Raw genomic sequence first — 14,695 nt, 5'->3', positions numbered from 1 at the left:
GTTCAGGATGCCGAGACCACCTTTGCTTATGGGTCACTCTATTGCAATTGACCTTGCACTTGCCTCCTGTTACCTCCTCAATATCAGCCCAAAGGAATTATCTGCGCTTATTATCAATGGCCTTGAGGATATTTTTGGGGACCTTAATGGTTGTGAGATAGTAGATTGGTTGGGAAGTGAGGACTGCTTTGACTAGGGGCGATCATCTTCCCCTTCAAAGGAGCAAACTTGGCCGCCGCTTGGTCAATCATCAGCTGGAAATCCAGACGGTCAGCCGTTTTGTGGAGAGTGGCAACCCCAAATATTTAATTGGAAAGGCTGACCGCGTGGCAGGCATATCAGTGAGTATGTTATCCTTGTTCAGATTTGTGTAATTTATTTGTAGGGTCATTGACTTGGTCGTATCTGTCATTAAGCCCGTTGCCTCCCCGAATAGAGCCAGAATTTGTGCTATAGCGGAGACCTTGACCCTTATCGGGACAATAAAGAAAACAACATGATCTACATACATGGATATGCGTGAATGCTCCGGACAGCCTCGGAGGTGATTTATGTGACTAGACGCTAGCTAAAAGAGGACCCATGCCGAATTCCGAAATAGTGCAGATAACCATGTTGTTTGAATCACTCAAAGGGAGAGTATGCATGTGGCAGAAATTTTTTGCATTATTTCTCCATCTCGCTTCCGCAAGATCACCGGCTAGTTAGGGAAAATGCAAAACGAGTACAACACGCACACTCCACTAGAGAAAACGTAAAGCAAAAACTCCCTAGAAGACGGGCACCCAACTATACCATGATATAGTAGTATCTGGTGGTACAGTACTTTACAACTAGGGGCTGGTCAGTGAGATCAGCCACACGTTTGATTGTTTCACCGAAAAATTCCTGTAATCAGTTCATAACTCCATTGCCAATACGGGCTGGGCGGGGCGAGCGGCAAAGGTTTCGTCGGCATCCCGGCGGTCTCACACGGTGTAGTTTTGCTGGATGGTGTCGATGTCCAGCCCCTTCAGCTTCACCACCGACTCCACGTGCCCCTTGAGGGTGTTCAGCTCCCTCAGCCTTGCAATCTCAGCTCGTCTCTTGGCCTGCTCGGCGATCTCGGACAGCTCGCGGTAGCTGCTCTTGTCGTTGAACAGCGTGTTCGAGGCAACCTCCGGTGGCTGCAGGCCGTGGAGCGTCCTCTGAGCGGTGGCCCATTGCGCCTCCCTCTCCTCTCTACCGTAATCCTTCTTGGTGGTGAACGCGGTCTGCACAACAAAGTTCATAAAATCATTAACAACTTGCTCGGAGAAAGCGAGAGATAATCTTTCTGCCTCTGCAACGACTGAAAGAGAAGTGGTACCTTGTTCTCCAGGAGGTTGTCCCAGGCCCTGCCACTGAGCACGAAACGGATGAAGAACTTGAACAGGTCCAGCGGGAAGTAGAACAAGATGCTGTAGAGCCAGACGACACCAGCCCAGCCCCAGCCGATTCCCTTGATCCTGGCGAAGCCCCAGTTGGCGTACACGGCGATGAACGTCGCAACCTGCACCAAGCAAACAGGCTCAGGTTAGGCATGAGCCGCACTAAGTTTCAGTTTGTTCAGAAGCAGTCAGTCTGGTACTTACAAGTTGTGCGAGCATGAACGCAGTGACCAGGAGCAGACCAGGGCGTTCGACAAAGGACCAGCTACGGGAACGGGTGACAAAGATGAGAGCCTGGCTCACAATACTGACTTGGAGGTACAGTGCAGACATCATCTCCTTCTCACTGTCTCTGATTGACCTGACACCGAATTTGTCCTGCACAACGGCACCATAGCGAGAACAAAACTTCAGACATGAACATTCATACCCATCGAGGAGATCAATGGAAATGCTGAGAAAATCTGTTGAGAAAGATTTTACAACTTACGCTGAAGAAGTCGGTCTTGTGCATGGCCCAGAAGAAGATGACAGTCATCAGAGCAAGGTAACTTCCAAGCACGACACCGGTAGCAAAGATTTCCTTTAGCTTCCAGCTGTCGGGCAAGGGAGACGGCTTAACTCTGTCCTTAGAAATTGTCATGATTGTACCTGCAATATTTTTTCAAAACATGAGAAATGGTGCTTTACAATAAAGATGTATTTGAGATACTAATAGGAAAACAAGAGCACATACCGTCATTGAGAATGGCAATGATAAGGACCATGAAGGGCGAGAAATCGAATTTCCAGATCAAAGCTATGAGCAAAAATCCAAGCTGCAAAAGAAAATTGACATCAGGTTGGTGAGAAAGTAAGTCTTATATTCAGTTGAAAAAAAATGATGTCAGGTACTTACCACAATACGAATGGTGATGGAAACAGCATAAATCTGGTGATTCACAAGATGAAGCAGAGAAAAGAGTCAGAATGCAAATTATATGTAAATAGAAAACATGCTTAGAAGACTACTAATTGACGATGAAGAAAAGAACTTAACGGTATAGTTCTTCATCCTCTGGAAGATGCATCTGCTGGTGAGGACAGCACTGATAATGACGCTTAGACCTGGCTCAGTAAGGACGATGTCGGAGGCACTCCTTGCAGCATCAGTAGCATCGGCAACAGCAATACCGATATCAGCCTTCTTAAGAGCTGGGGCATCGTTGACACCGTCTCCAGTCATACCAACAATGTGCTTCTTCTCTTGCAACTTCTTCACGATCTCATACTTGTGCTCTGCATAAGAAAGAGTTCCATCAACAAATGATACATTGCATCACAAATAGAAAATAATTAGGTATTTGACTAAAACGCACCAGGGAAGACTCCAGCAAAACCATCGGCCTTCTCAATGAGCTCATCTACAGGAAGTCCTTCAAGTGAAGGGTCCTTGTTCTGGCCGAGAAGTGCGGAGGAAGGATACATGTTGGTACCCATGCCAAGCCTCCTTCCTGTCTCCTTACCAATGGCAAGCTGATCACCTGAAGTACAATAAAAGTACAATTTCAGCTATTGCACAAAGACTTGCGAAATAAAATTTCTAGTCCATCTGATATCGACAAGGTATGTACCAGTGATCATCTTGACGTTAACACCAAGATGCAGAGCCTTGCGGATGGTCTCAGCACTGTCGTGCCTTGGGGGATCAAACAGGGGCAACAATCCAACGAATTGCCATGGTCCACCAGCGGAATCCTTCGATTTCTCAGGTACTTCCTGCGGTACGGTCATACTTGGTATAAGAATACGGCTCACTAATCACTACAACAGCAAGAACATATCAAGAACACCAGCCAAGATACCTGTCTGGAAACAGCAAGTGAACGAAGGCCACGCTCGGCATACTTGTCGATTATAGCATGCACCTTCCTCTTCATATCCTCCTTGCAGTTGCATAGGGTAAGAATCTGTTTGGGTTTCATCATAGTAATAATTAATTAGTCATGATGAAAAAACAAAGTACACTGGTGCAATTCTCTCAAGTCCAAAAGAAACAACATTAGAGCAGATTTCCTCACCTGCTCAGGAGCACCCTTGCTGGCACGGTGCCAGTTGCCATCGGCATCAATGTACGTCAGCGCAGTCCTCTTGTCAACTGGGTTGAAGGGCAAGAAGTGAACCTCCCTGATACCAGCTCTGGCCTCCTTAGGATCAGCAAGCATACCAACCATGGCAGCATCGATGGCATCCTGGTTCTCAGTCCTCGAGGCCCTTGCAGCCAGCAACAGCACATGGTTTTTGTCGACGCCTTTGCAAAACACCTCGACGAGGTTCGGGTCGACACTAAGCTTGTTGAGGGTGAGTGTGCCGGTCTTGTCACTGCAAAGCACGTCCATGCCAGCCATTTCCTCAATGGCAGTCATCCTCTTAGTGATGGCACCCTGCTGTGACAGCTTGTGAGAGCCAATGGCCATGGTGACTGACAGAACGGTGGGCATGGCAATTGGGATACCACCGATCAAGAGGACCAACAGGTTCTCAATTCCGGCGCGGTACTTGCGGTGCTGGATCGGGAACATGACAATGATCTCGATGATGATGCCGATCGCAATGGAGCAGATACAGAAGTTCCCGATCGCAGTGAGGACCTTCTGGAAGTGGCCGACCTGATTGGTGCTGTCCACAAGATGAGCAGCCTTGCCGAAGAACGTGTGCACTCCGGTGGCAATGACAACAGCATCGATCTCACCCTGCTTGCATGTGGAGCCCGAGAAGACCTCGTCGCCAGGGCCCTTGGTCACCGGGAGGGACTCTCCGGTAAGTGCAGACTGATCAACCTTGAGGGGATCACCCTCGAGGAGACGAGCATCGGCAGGGACAATGTCACCGAGCTTAATGCTGATGATGTCACCGGGAACCAAGATTGCAGCCTCTTGCTCACTCCATCGGCCATCCCTCAGCACCTAGGACAGGCAAACAAATCCAGTGAGATTAAAAGAATAATATAATACTTGCAAAACGACGTAAGCTTTCTATAGTTTACAATTATTCTAGCTTATTTCAAGTTGTCAATTGCTGCATGACTACATCCTGGCACCTAACACATTTCGTCTTGCTTGACCGGCCGCAAGTTGGATGAACAAAACAAAACATCGACATGATAACGATGCGCATGCTGAGCGATGCCTTATTGCCATGTTGTCCGTCTCTAACACAATAAAAAAATACAGAGAAGCCTAGATGGCAAGCCAAGTTGAGATCAACCCTGTTCCAATTGACATGAATTGTGATATAATTCCATGGGCAAAACGAAACTTCTTCATACTCATCAGATACCTTTACATTATTCTGACCATAGATAAGACCTAACAATAAAAAATTCCCGGAATAATATAATAAATAGGAGTGCTGAACCCAGCTCCAGAAGGAGCTCTGAAGTAATAAAGAAAAACTGGAACTTGACTTCCAGTTCCACATCAAACAAATTTATAGCATGATGTACTTGTTCTTCTGAAGAGCATAAACCTGATGTAACAGCAAGGTCCAAATAAGCTGTACATGCCAAGTAAGATGCACTTAAGTAGCCTAATTCAATAAGCCAATTAAACAGTATCCAAGAGACGTGTCCCAAACTTTTACTCAATAATGGAATATATGCTCACTCATCCAATGGACCATTGTGAACTCAAGTTTTCGACATGACATAGCTGAAACTTTTCGACCTAAAAGCCCATACAGAAATATTCCTCCTTCCACTATATTGCAACTAGTCCATGGAAACATCATGGCTACCGTACCCAAAAAAAAAATCATGTATACTTCATTTCTTTCAGGTCTACTTTATTTTCTTATTTTGAAAAAAGAGGACAATTTGTTTAGGACTGCCTGCTGTGCTCACCTTGGTCTTAGGGGCAAGGTTGGCCATGAGTGCAGCAGCTGCGTTGCCGGCGTTGTTCTCCTCGATGAAGGAGATGGTGGAGTTGATGACCAGGAGCACGATGATGCCGACGAAGTCCTCCCAGTCCGGGGGCTTGCCGCCTCCATTGGCGAGCGCGATGGCCATGATGGCGGCCATCTCCATGACCCACGACAGCGGGTTCCACATGAACCCCAGGAACTTGAGAAATTTGTTCTCCTGCGCAACACAAGAACAAGCAGAATTTTCACTTCATGGGATATATGAATTCAATCCAAAAGAACGCATGCATCAGACTCAACCATGTCGTTACCTTCTTCTCCTCGAGCTTGTTGGGGCCAAAGACGGTGAGACGCTGCGCGCCCTCGTCGGAGGTCAGCCCCTCGCGGGTGCATTTCAGCTGTTCGAACACCTCCTCGATGGGGATGTTCTCCTGCAAACACAAACACCATTGGTGACTGATGAGGTCGAGACCTTGCAACGTGTGGGTCCGTTATATCAGCAAAATCCGAAACAGTCAGCAACACTCCATACTACTGCCTCCATTTTTCAATACTTCACTTTTGACCAAACACGTATATTAAGATATATTAAAGTTAGTACAAATTTTAAATATGAAATAACAAAAATACTTTTAAAAACTAGCTAAAATATTCTAGAATCTACTGGAGTAATAAGTATTTGAAAATAAATAAAATAATCAAAAGTGACGAGTATTGAAAACGGAGAAAGTAGTTCCAACGATGTGGGCCCGCGATGTCAGCGAGTACCAGCTGAAGCGGTTGGAGCGTGACAAGGGAGAGCCCAAAGGACAGTGGGAGGACGACGGTGATGTACGGGCCAATGATTGCGTGCAGTACGGCCGTCCGATCTCGATCAGAGGCCGCAGGGTGTCCGTCCCCGGTGCGCACTTTTCGTGGCCCCTCCCACGTGTGATCCAGCAAGCACGCTGCGCGCTCGGGCTGACTGGAGATGCGTACGGGGGAAGATGCGGGTTCGTTTTCAACGCGCAGGCGCGTGTGAACCGACCGAAGTGGACGAAACAAAAAGATGAGCAGGCAGCCACTGGTGTTGTGCCTCCACTTCGGGGCGGATCTCTAGGGAGCCCTACGCTGATGAAACTCCATTGAAGATTAGATAAGAAGGAGAAGGAAGGGAAGAAGATGGAGGAAGAAGAGAGTACCCTATTCATGGGGTCTGTGTCCGCCACGGGCTCTACGGGGTCAACAAAAAAAGATAAAACAAAGCAACGTCTTTGCACGGATTTTCTCTGTGCTCCATGGTAGTTAGCCACTAATCTCAGCATCATCATTACTGCCGATTAGCGTGCCCCGTGCTAAGTACTTTTTGAGTTTTTTAGGCGAAGTACTTAGTTTTGACTTTACGTGCAATTTCGTACCCTTATAGCCGCTATCTATTTATTCGGTCACGAATAGAAATTTAATAATAGGAATATATGCTTACTAAAGAAATCCAAAGCAGAGTACTAACTCGGCTGCACAAATTTAACTATTTAAGCTCTTCAAAAATAAAATAAAAAACGAAGTATGAACATATCTAAGATAAAAAAAACTAAATTTTGTTTCATAAGGATGGAAACGTATTAAATACGGTAGATTAAAAAACAGCAATAAGTGAGGAAATTTGGAGGGATCTTTCTCTCTCCAAAGATAGGTGGGCGGCGGGGCGAACATGCTGTGAGCATACAAGCAAACAGCTCACATGAGCAAACACGGGAAGGAACCTGGCCATGGCCAGCTGGCCTTCCCCTCGTTCACAAGCCGCGCTGAGAGGTCGAGCGTAAAGTAGGCCAGGACGCAAGCTCATCATGTTTCAAGATGGAAAGACACAAATCTTTACATGACCAGGATTCTCTCTCTTTTTCCGAAGAAAAAACAGAAGAGTCGTGTTCCTATGTCAAATTAAACTGGGTTCAGCGTTCGGACCATTTACTTGTGTTTCTGGCCTCCATGGGGGAGAAGACGAACAAAAAGTCAAAAGAGCCGAATACTGAAATACCATCACACGATTCAAGCATAGCACAGAGACTAAACATGCAATTAAGGAGAAAGCAAGCATCCTTAGGCTACGGAGTTCAAGTAATTCCACTACTTTATTCTCACCAGATCGACGGCTTCATTCTTGATCTCCTCGAGCCCACCCATGGCGGACCGGTGCTATCGACCCGCGCCGAGCAACGGCCGGCAGGCAGAGCGAGGTGGGAGCGTGCTGTGTTCGTGGCCGAAGGGAGCAGACTCTATAGCAGCCGGACCCCGAGGCCAAGCTCCAGCACGCTCGCTTCTCTTCTCCCTTCCGGGGAGAGGAGGAGGAGGAAGTAGTAGTAGTGGGGAGCGGTAGAGCGAAATGGGAAGGGATGCGGGAGACCTGCCTATATAGCGCCGCCCGCTTTATACCCACCCACCTACGCCGGGTCCACCGAGCCGCCAGGTGGGCCCCGACACGCGCTGTCTCTATGCGCGTGCCCCGCTGGGTCAGGCCGCCCCTACGCCCCGCCGCACCAGGGAGAGAGCACGCACCTGGCCCGTTGGCACCCGACGAGATCCGGCCCGCGCATAGGCATGCTAATCTACTGGGGCCCCCGTGTCCGTGGCGTGTGGTAGATGCCCGCGGGTGTGGAGCTGGGTGGAGGTAGAAATATCTCTGGGTTTTGACTCTCCAAAGGGTGGAGATGAGTGGCATGGGGCCCTTCTCGGGTGCCGCGGAGCCTGAGCCACTTGGTGCGAAAAAAAAAATCCTACGATACTGTATTTACGTTCTAAATCTGATAATAACGTAATATATGGTAAATATTATTATAAATATTATGATAAAATTTAAAAGTATATAAAAAATAAGAAATATATATATATAGTATCATATATCACGCTATAAATTGAGTTTAAGCCGCGAATACATAAGATTATATCTCATTTGATTATTTTCCACTTATGGTGGGCCCCTAGAGGCCGCAGCATCACGGGATAATGGGGCTTCGGGCGCTGTTCTGGGGTCGGTGAATTTACGAGCTCCGATGCCCGTGCTGGATGGGGCTGGAGATCCTTTTCGCCGCCGCGGCTGCTATGCTTGCTTGCGCATCAATGGATGGATAACGATCGTACGGCTGCCGCCGCTCCGTGCACCGAACCGAACCCAACCAAAAACGCCGGTTCTTTTCTGGAGCTCGGGTGTCGAAGCAGCAGCAGTTGGCCGTTGGCGACGCTGGATTGAGTTGAGCAACAAGGGCCGCCTAAACAACGCTTCATGCTCTGTCTTCCTGTCTAACAAAGCATGCATGGCTGTCACTCCAGAGAGACATGTGTAGCTGTTTAGTGAAAGCGTCTAGGTGGTCCGGTAGAGATCCAGAGTTTTCGCCATTTCTTCGTGCCATGCTCTGCTCTTCATGTTCTTGATAATAAGGTTTTGGATTTGCTAGCATGTAGGATGCTACTCCCTCCGTTTATAAACAGTAGTTGTATTTATTTTAGGTTTGGTTTCGAAGTTGGATTTTGAGTAAGATTTTTTTACAATATATATCATTTATAGCTACAAAATATTAAATTATTTTGAATTATGAATATAGTTGTATAATTTTTATACACTAGATATTCTTATAATTTGATTAAACATTAGTTAAATTATATAAAATTTGATCTTTTTTAAAAAGCATCTACTATTTATAAACAGAGGGAATACCTCTGATCAGTTAAAGAAATGCATCCATTCAGTAGACAAGTCGAACTGCCGTGGCATCAGCAGCAGGTGAACGAAGCATCCGCAGCTTGTGGCACAAGGATTTAATAAATTCAGGCAAGAAAGAAAAAGGTCTCCTCCCCAAATCATTCTTGTTTCTTTAGAGGCTTCCCCATATGATTCTCTGTGGACAATAATGCAGCATAATGGGGAGGAGAAGGAACAGGTCGGTGAACGCAACTTGAGATTAAAAAAGTGCGTTCATGCATGTGTCCGTCGTTCATCCTTCGCCTTACCTTCAGGGTTTTCACGAGAGATTCCGCTGCCCGTGAGAAGGGCATGTTTAGTTCGTGACAGTAGTTTGTCATAACTAACGTTAGACATATGTTAAAGTATTAGCGTGTTAACTTTACGGTAAAATTGAGCTGTTGGTTTGCTGCCATATCTAACTTTAGTTATGGCTAATTTGAACGAGCCCACTGTTTAGATTGCTACCATAGAAGGTGCCACAAAATTAGCAAATATATGTGGTAGGTGTTTGATTTATGACAAACTTGAGTATAGTCACTCAATATATGAAGTGGTAAGGTTACCACTTGAAGTCAGTACATTTCAGTTTCAGCAAGGCTAGAACAAAATAGTAGAATCTACACTGAGTTGTTGCAACTAAATCCTACTTTAGTTTCTACCTTCTTATTAGCTGGAGAAAGAAACCAAGAACGTTGATAGAGCTTTTGCTGACATTGCTGCAATGTATGAATAGGATTATTCTTATTTTATACATCAGTTGAAGCATTCTTTGTCATGCATCAAATAGAAACCAAGACCTATCTATATTCTAAAGTTCTTATGTACATTTTACAATCTACATATTCACAAGCTGTAAAGTGAACTCTATACATCCCTATCTGTACAGAGAGACCATATTTGAGTTGTTAGCAAGTAATGAACTTTTAAACCTGCAGCAATCTGAGTTTTCGCCATTGTCATCACAGATCTGTTCAATTGTGTTGCCTTCATAATCCACTGTGCACTTTTAACCAGAGTAATACAAACAAATGAATATTCGACCTTTTGTTTTATTCAACCTTTTTTAAGATAAATTAATAAGGGTACAAATTTACCTCAGAGCCACAATGATTTTGCAACTGAAATAGATGCAACAACTATGGGAACGTAGATCTGCAAGGCCAACAACGATGAATCATTACAATCTACAATGTAGTAGTTAGAAATATAAGGATGAACCAAATAATCCCTACTTAATACTTCTTTGAAGCATTCGTGAAATCACTGAATTAGCATTGTTGTTCGGGAACTACAAATTGCAACAGCTTGTGAAATGGTCATATCTGAATGCGTTGTAAGGTAGCAGAGATTTAAGGAGCAAGAACATAGCGAGATGCTAAATGCTAGTTATCTATCAACACGACGCCTGCAGCAAAATGCTAACTATTTTTCTATTATAGTTATCTATCAGATAAGGCACTGAATTCTACTCCCTATGATTTTTTTTCTTCTATGATCTCCTCCTTTAAAGTGATTAAGATGGCAAAGAAGATCTTATAAGTGTGTGAAAATGGCTTTGAAGTCTGAACCGTAGAGCAGATCTCTCTACAAACGGTCGATCATCGTACGATTGACATGCATGAGCGGGCAGGCGGGCGTCCAGTCGTCACTGCACACGGACTGACGGTGATGAATCCGAGCCTGGCGGCCAACCCCAGCCCCGCAGCGCACTTGAGCCCCACGGCCCTGACTCCGAGCGCCCTTCACCGGCTTCTCTGTCGTCGTGGGGTGAGGGGCTGCACACTAAGCAGGAGAGGAGCACACCGGGTGAGGTGGAGAATGAGGCACCCAACGATGAAGAAAAGATAAGGTTAGGAGCAGTCCAAGAACGGTGGAGAAATATCGAGACGCCTATTCATGCCACCGAGAGGTAAATATGCCAAGAGTGCGCGCCATTTTTTTTTCGTGGGCGGTAATCGTTTCGCAGACTTTGGAGTGGCGTCGAACCGGTGGCGAACGATTTATTCACCAGACATTCGGCGTAAAACGTTGTGGCGAACCTCTCTAGATGAGTCTAACATTATTTGGCACGCCACAGTGCGGCAATGAAGCAAATACATGGCTAACTCAGTGTGGCACGCCTAACATGCCGCGTGACAACTTGCGGATGCCAACCAAACCAGCCCTAATACTACTCCATATTGCAGCTGTGTGCAGGCCGTACAAAAATGGATTTGATCTTCGTCTTCTTCCTGCAACTGAATCTGAAGTAATCTCGATGGATGCCATGGCAGAGCTTAGGCCAAGATTGGAGAATATCTTCTTCTGGTACTACTCCGTACCACACAGGCAAGGCGTTTGTGCCGTTCTCTGTTCAAGAAGAAACAAATCGGTCGAGTACACCTGTGGCCTGTTCATATTTTGTTTGACCTGGTTTGGGTCTGTGTAGCAACCAATATCTTCGTGAAGTTCGAAACGATGCCAATCCAAACGAGGGACCGCCAACTTTCCTTCTTGGAAGATGAGATGAGATGAGATGGATCCTTGTTCTGTCCTCGAGGCCTGCCCTTCTCGATCGTGGCCATGTACAAACTCTGCAGCTGTTCATCGCAGTTTTTTTCCACAAGAGGTTGCAATTGCACGGCGATTCAGAGAAAAAGAATATATGACAGATTGACTAAAAGTAAATTAAATACTTGGTGAGATGATGACTACAAAGGTCAAGCCTCCCAACGTGGATGCACAAGCCCTTGGCCGTTGCAGCTCTGGCTCTGCCGGTCCGAGTAGCCGCCTTCTGGTCAAAGGAAGGAACCCATGCGCTGAAAGCTCCCAATAATGCTGACAACTGACAGCGTGCTCGAGTCCTCCCGCCGCTCCTCATTTCTTGAGAATTCACATCAGCATTCAGGAATTATTGGACCATTACGATGCATGTAGAGAATTATTCTGTTTCACAGGTAATGAACTAGCAAGGTGACCCATGCTAGGCTTGATGTAATATTTTATTATAATAATATTTTATTAATTATATTTTAAATGGATTTTTATTTAGTTATTTGATTTTTATAATAATTTAATTTTTTCTAAGACTATATTTAATATGAATTTTTTTCTTCTATTCTAACCTCAATTTCAATTATTATTTATTTTATTTTATTTGGACTCTTTATTTAAATATTTTGCTTCTCAAACCATATGAAAATCAAACTGCTAATTTTTTATAATTTTTAATACCGAATTTAGCTATTTATTAATCGTATTAGATATGAGCTCTTTGATTTAATCTAGATCGTTATATATTTATAATAATAAGTGATCTAGATCTTTTTCTTTATTTATATTAACATGGTAATTTTGTGGCCTTGGAGCGAATGCGGTGGCTCTTTTTTTATTTGAACTCTTTATTTAGATATTTTCCTTCCCAAATCATATGGAAATTGAACGGCTAATTTTCCAAAAAAATAATTTTGAATTTAGCTATTTATTAATTATATTTGATATGGATTCTTTAATTTAATCTAGACTGTTAGATGCTCATAATAATGAGTGGTCTAGATTTTTTTTTTAAGATTAACATGGTAGAGCGAACATGCTGACTCCTTTCCACTCTTAAATATTAAGATAACTAGTAAGGTGGCGTACGCTAATAGCGTGGCTAGCATCGCTGCAATATTTTGTCACGATAATCTTTGATTAAAAAATAGTCTATGTAGTTTTTATAAGATTGGTGTCATTAAGTTACAAACACACAAAATTAGAAAATAAAAATAAAAATTATGTTAGTGAAAAAGAAAATTATGCTTCAAACTTGTACCTGAATTGTATACACGTATTGGTTCTCGTATATGTTTTGATCAACTATCAAAATTATGAGTCAGGTAAAGGCAGTCCAACTAAAATCAGAATATATTTGTCTTGCCTGTTGCCTGTTTGATATAATGACCTTAAGCTACACGATGTTTCTTAATCTATTATCTTAGTAAGAATTTTGAAAAAATATTATTTTTATTATAAATTTCAGCTATTGATTAATTGTATTTTACATAGACTATTTATTTAGGTATTTGATTTTTATAATAATTTTATTTTTTATAAGACTATATTTGATATTGATCCTTATTTTTTAATATTCTAACCTAAATTTTAATTATTATTTATTTTATTTTATTTGGACTATTTATTTAGATATTTTGCTTCTCAAACCATATAGAAATCGAACTGTTAATTTTTTATAATTTTTAATTCCGAATTTATGTATTTATTAATTGTATTTGGTATGGATGTTTTGGTTTTCGAATTTAGTTATTTATTAATCATATTTGATATGAGTTTTTTGTTTAATCTAGACCATTAATTAGATGTTTATAATAATGAGTTATCTAAATTCTTTTCTTTTTTTTAATTAACGTAGTAATTTTGTGACTTTTAAAGCGAACGTGATACTTTTTTCCTTAAATAATAATATAATAGATAGATAGTCTATCATGTCCTGTTTTAAAATGACTGGTTAGTTTATTAATTTAAATTAAAATATATATATCCACCAATCGCTTCACGTGCATCCCTACTACGAGGCTTTTGGCGTTGCCTGTTCTTGCTTGGGTGCTAATGCGCGGCAAATGATAATTCCATTTCCTTCACGGTATGATCAGATCATGACTGACGGGATTGGTACAAGATAAAGCTATTCTCGGATCTACAAGGCGGCGACAATGTAGCTCTATCAGAGATTTCGAGTAATGCGTGTTGTTTTTCACGCGCATCGGGTAATGCTTGTCCTTCTCACTCGATGGGCAAGAGTGGTCCTGGCAAAACACATTGTGGTCTTGAATTGGATCCCATTAGTGCAAAAAAAAAATCAATATTATTTAACTTATCTTGAATGGTTCGGTTTAGTTTTCTTCAAAGCTTTTGGACAGAGCCCTCGATGCTGTGTTCAGCACATACAGCGGCAGATCTTAGGGGGCAGGGGAGCTCAAGTACCCCCCCCCCCCCTTCCCTGCCTGGCTGGCGCCCATGGGAACCCCCAAGCCCCCTTCAAATGTATGCATATAGTTTATTGATCTTGTTGATTATGTCTCTTACTGTTGTGCTAGTAATGCAGATCCGTCAGCCTGGCCCGTTGTTCTGAATCTGGCCCTGAGCACATAGACAATGTCTCTTGTAAAAGAAATGCTATTTGATCGTGCTAAACCACATGCTAAATCAGACAGGTGGTAGAGCCTTTGATTTCTGATGCTCGACCCTAGTTCGTCTATTACTGATTGCTCTAATACCAAGACGTAGGTCAACACCACGGCATCATCTGCCTCCCCAATTGCATTTGTTTGCCACAATTATTAATCACCTTATCCAGCCAAAAAAGAAAAAGAAACAGAATGCAGGTGTCGCTGTTCAAGGAGGGGAAATTATGCACAGTTTTGTATTCAGAAAGACCGTTTCATTCATCACCGTTCGGGTAACGAGCCGATATCAACACTAGAAAACTGAATAAAGTGAACATTACGCGCAAGGTCAATTGTTTTCTGCAGTCACTCGTTCCATTTTTCTCCATCTTTTTTTCCTTCAATACTTGCACACACGATGGATGGTCTTTTACACAAGTAACCTCACCAGGCGATGCCACGAAAGGGAGATGGCCGTGAGGAGGAGCCAACCAATACGACATCCATTTCTTCACAAGCCTGAA

General features: G+C 43.5%; 1 protein-coding gene across 1 annotated transcript; it reads right to left on the bottom strand.

Moving 5' to 3' along the window:
- Positions 1-648: 648 nt before the first annotated feature.
- LOC133925142 (plasma membrane ATPase) lies at positions 649-7,681 on the bottom strand. Its single transcript, XM_062370996.1, has 14 exons — positions 7,431-7,681; positions 5,621-5,740; positions 5,290-5,526; positions 3,470-4,354; positions 3,254-3,358; positions 3,023-3,167; positions 2,768-2,932; positions 2,449-2,687; positions 2,308-2,340; positions 2,146-2,227; positions 1,900-2,060; positions 1,614-1,787; positions 1,349-1,531; positions 649-1,253 (listed from the first exon to the last, which is right to left on the bottom strand). Exons 1-14 carry the CDS (start codon positions 7,470-7,472, stop codon positions 969-971), a joined length of 2,856 nt encoding a protein of 951 aa, XP_062226980.1. The 5' UTR covers positions 7,473-7,681; the 3' UTR covers positions 649-968.
- Positions 7,682-14,695: the final 7,014 nt, after the last annotated feature.

Source organism: Phragmites australis, chromosome 7 (genome assembly GCF_958298935.1).
Source record: "Phragmites australis chromosome 7, lpPhrAust1.1, whole genome shotgun sequence".
NCBI lineage: Eukaryota > Viridiplantae > Streptophyta > Magnoliopsida > Poales > Poaceae > Phragmites > Phragmites australis.
The sequence above is the reverse complement of the archived record's forward strand: the minus strand, read 5'-3'. Positions and strand labels throughout refer to the sequence as shown.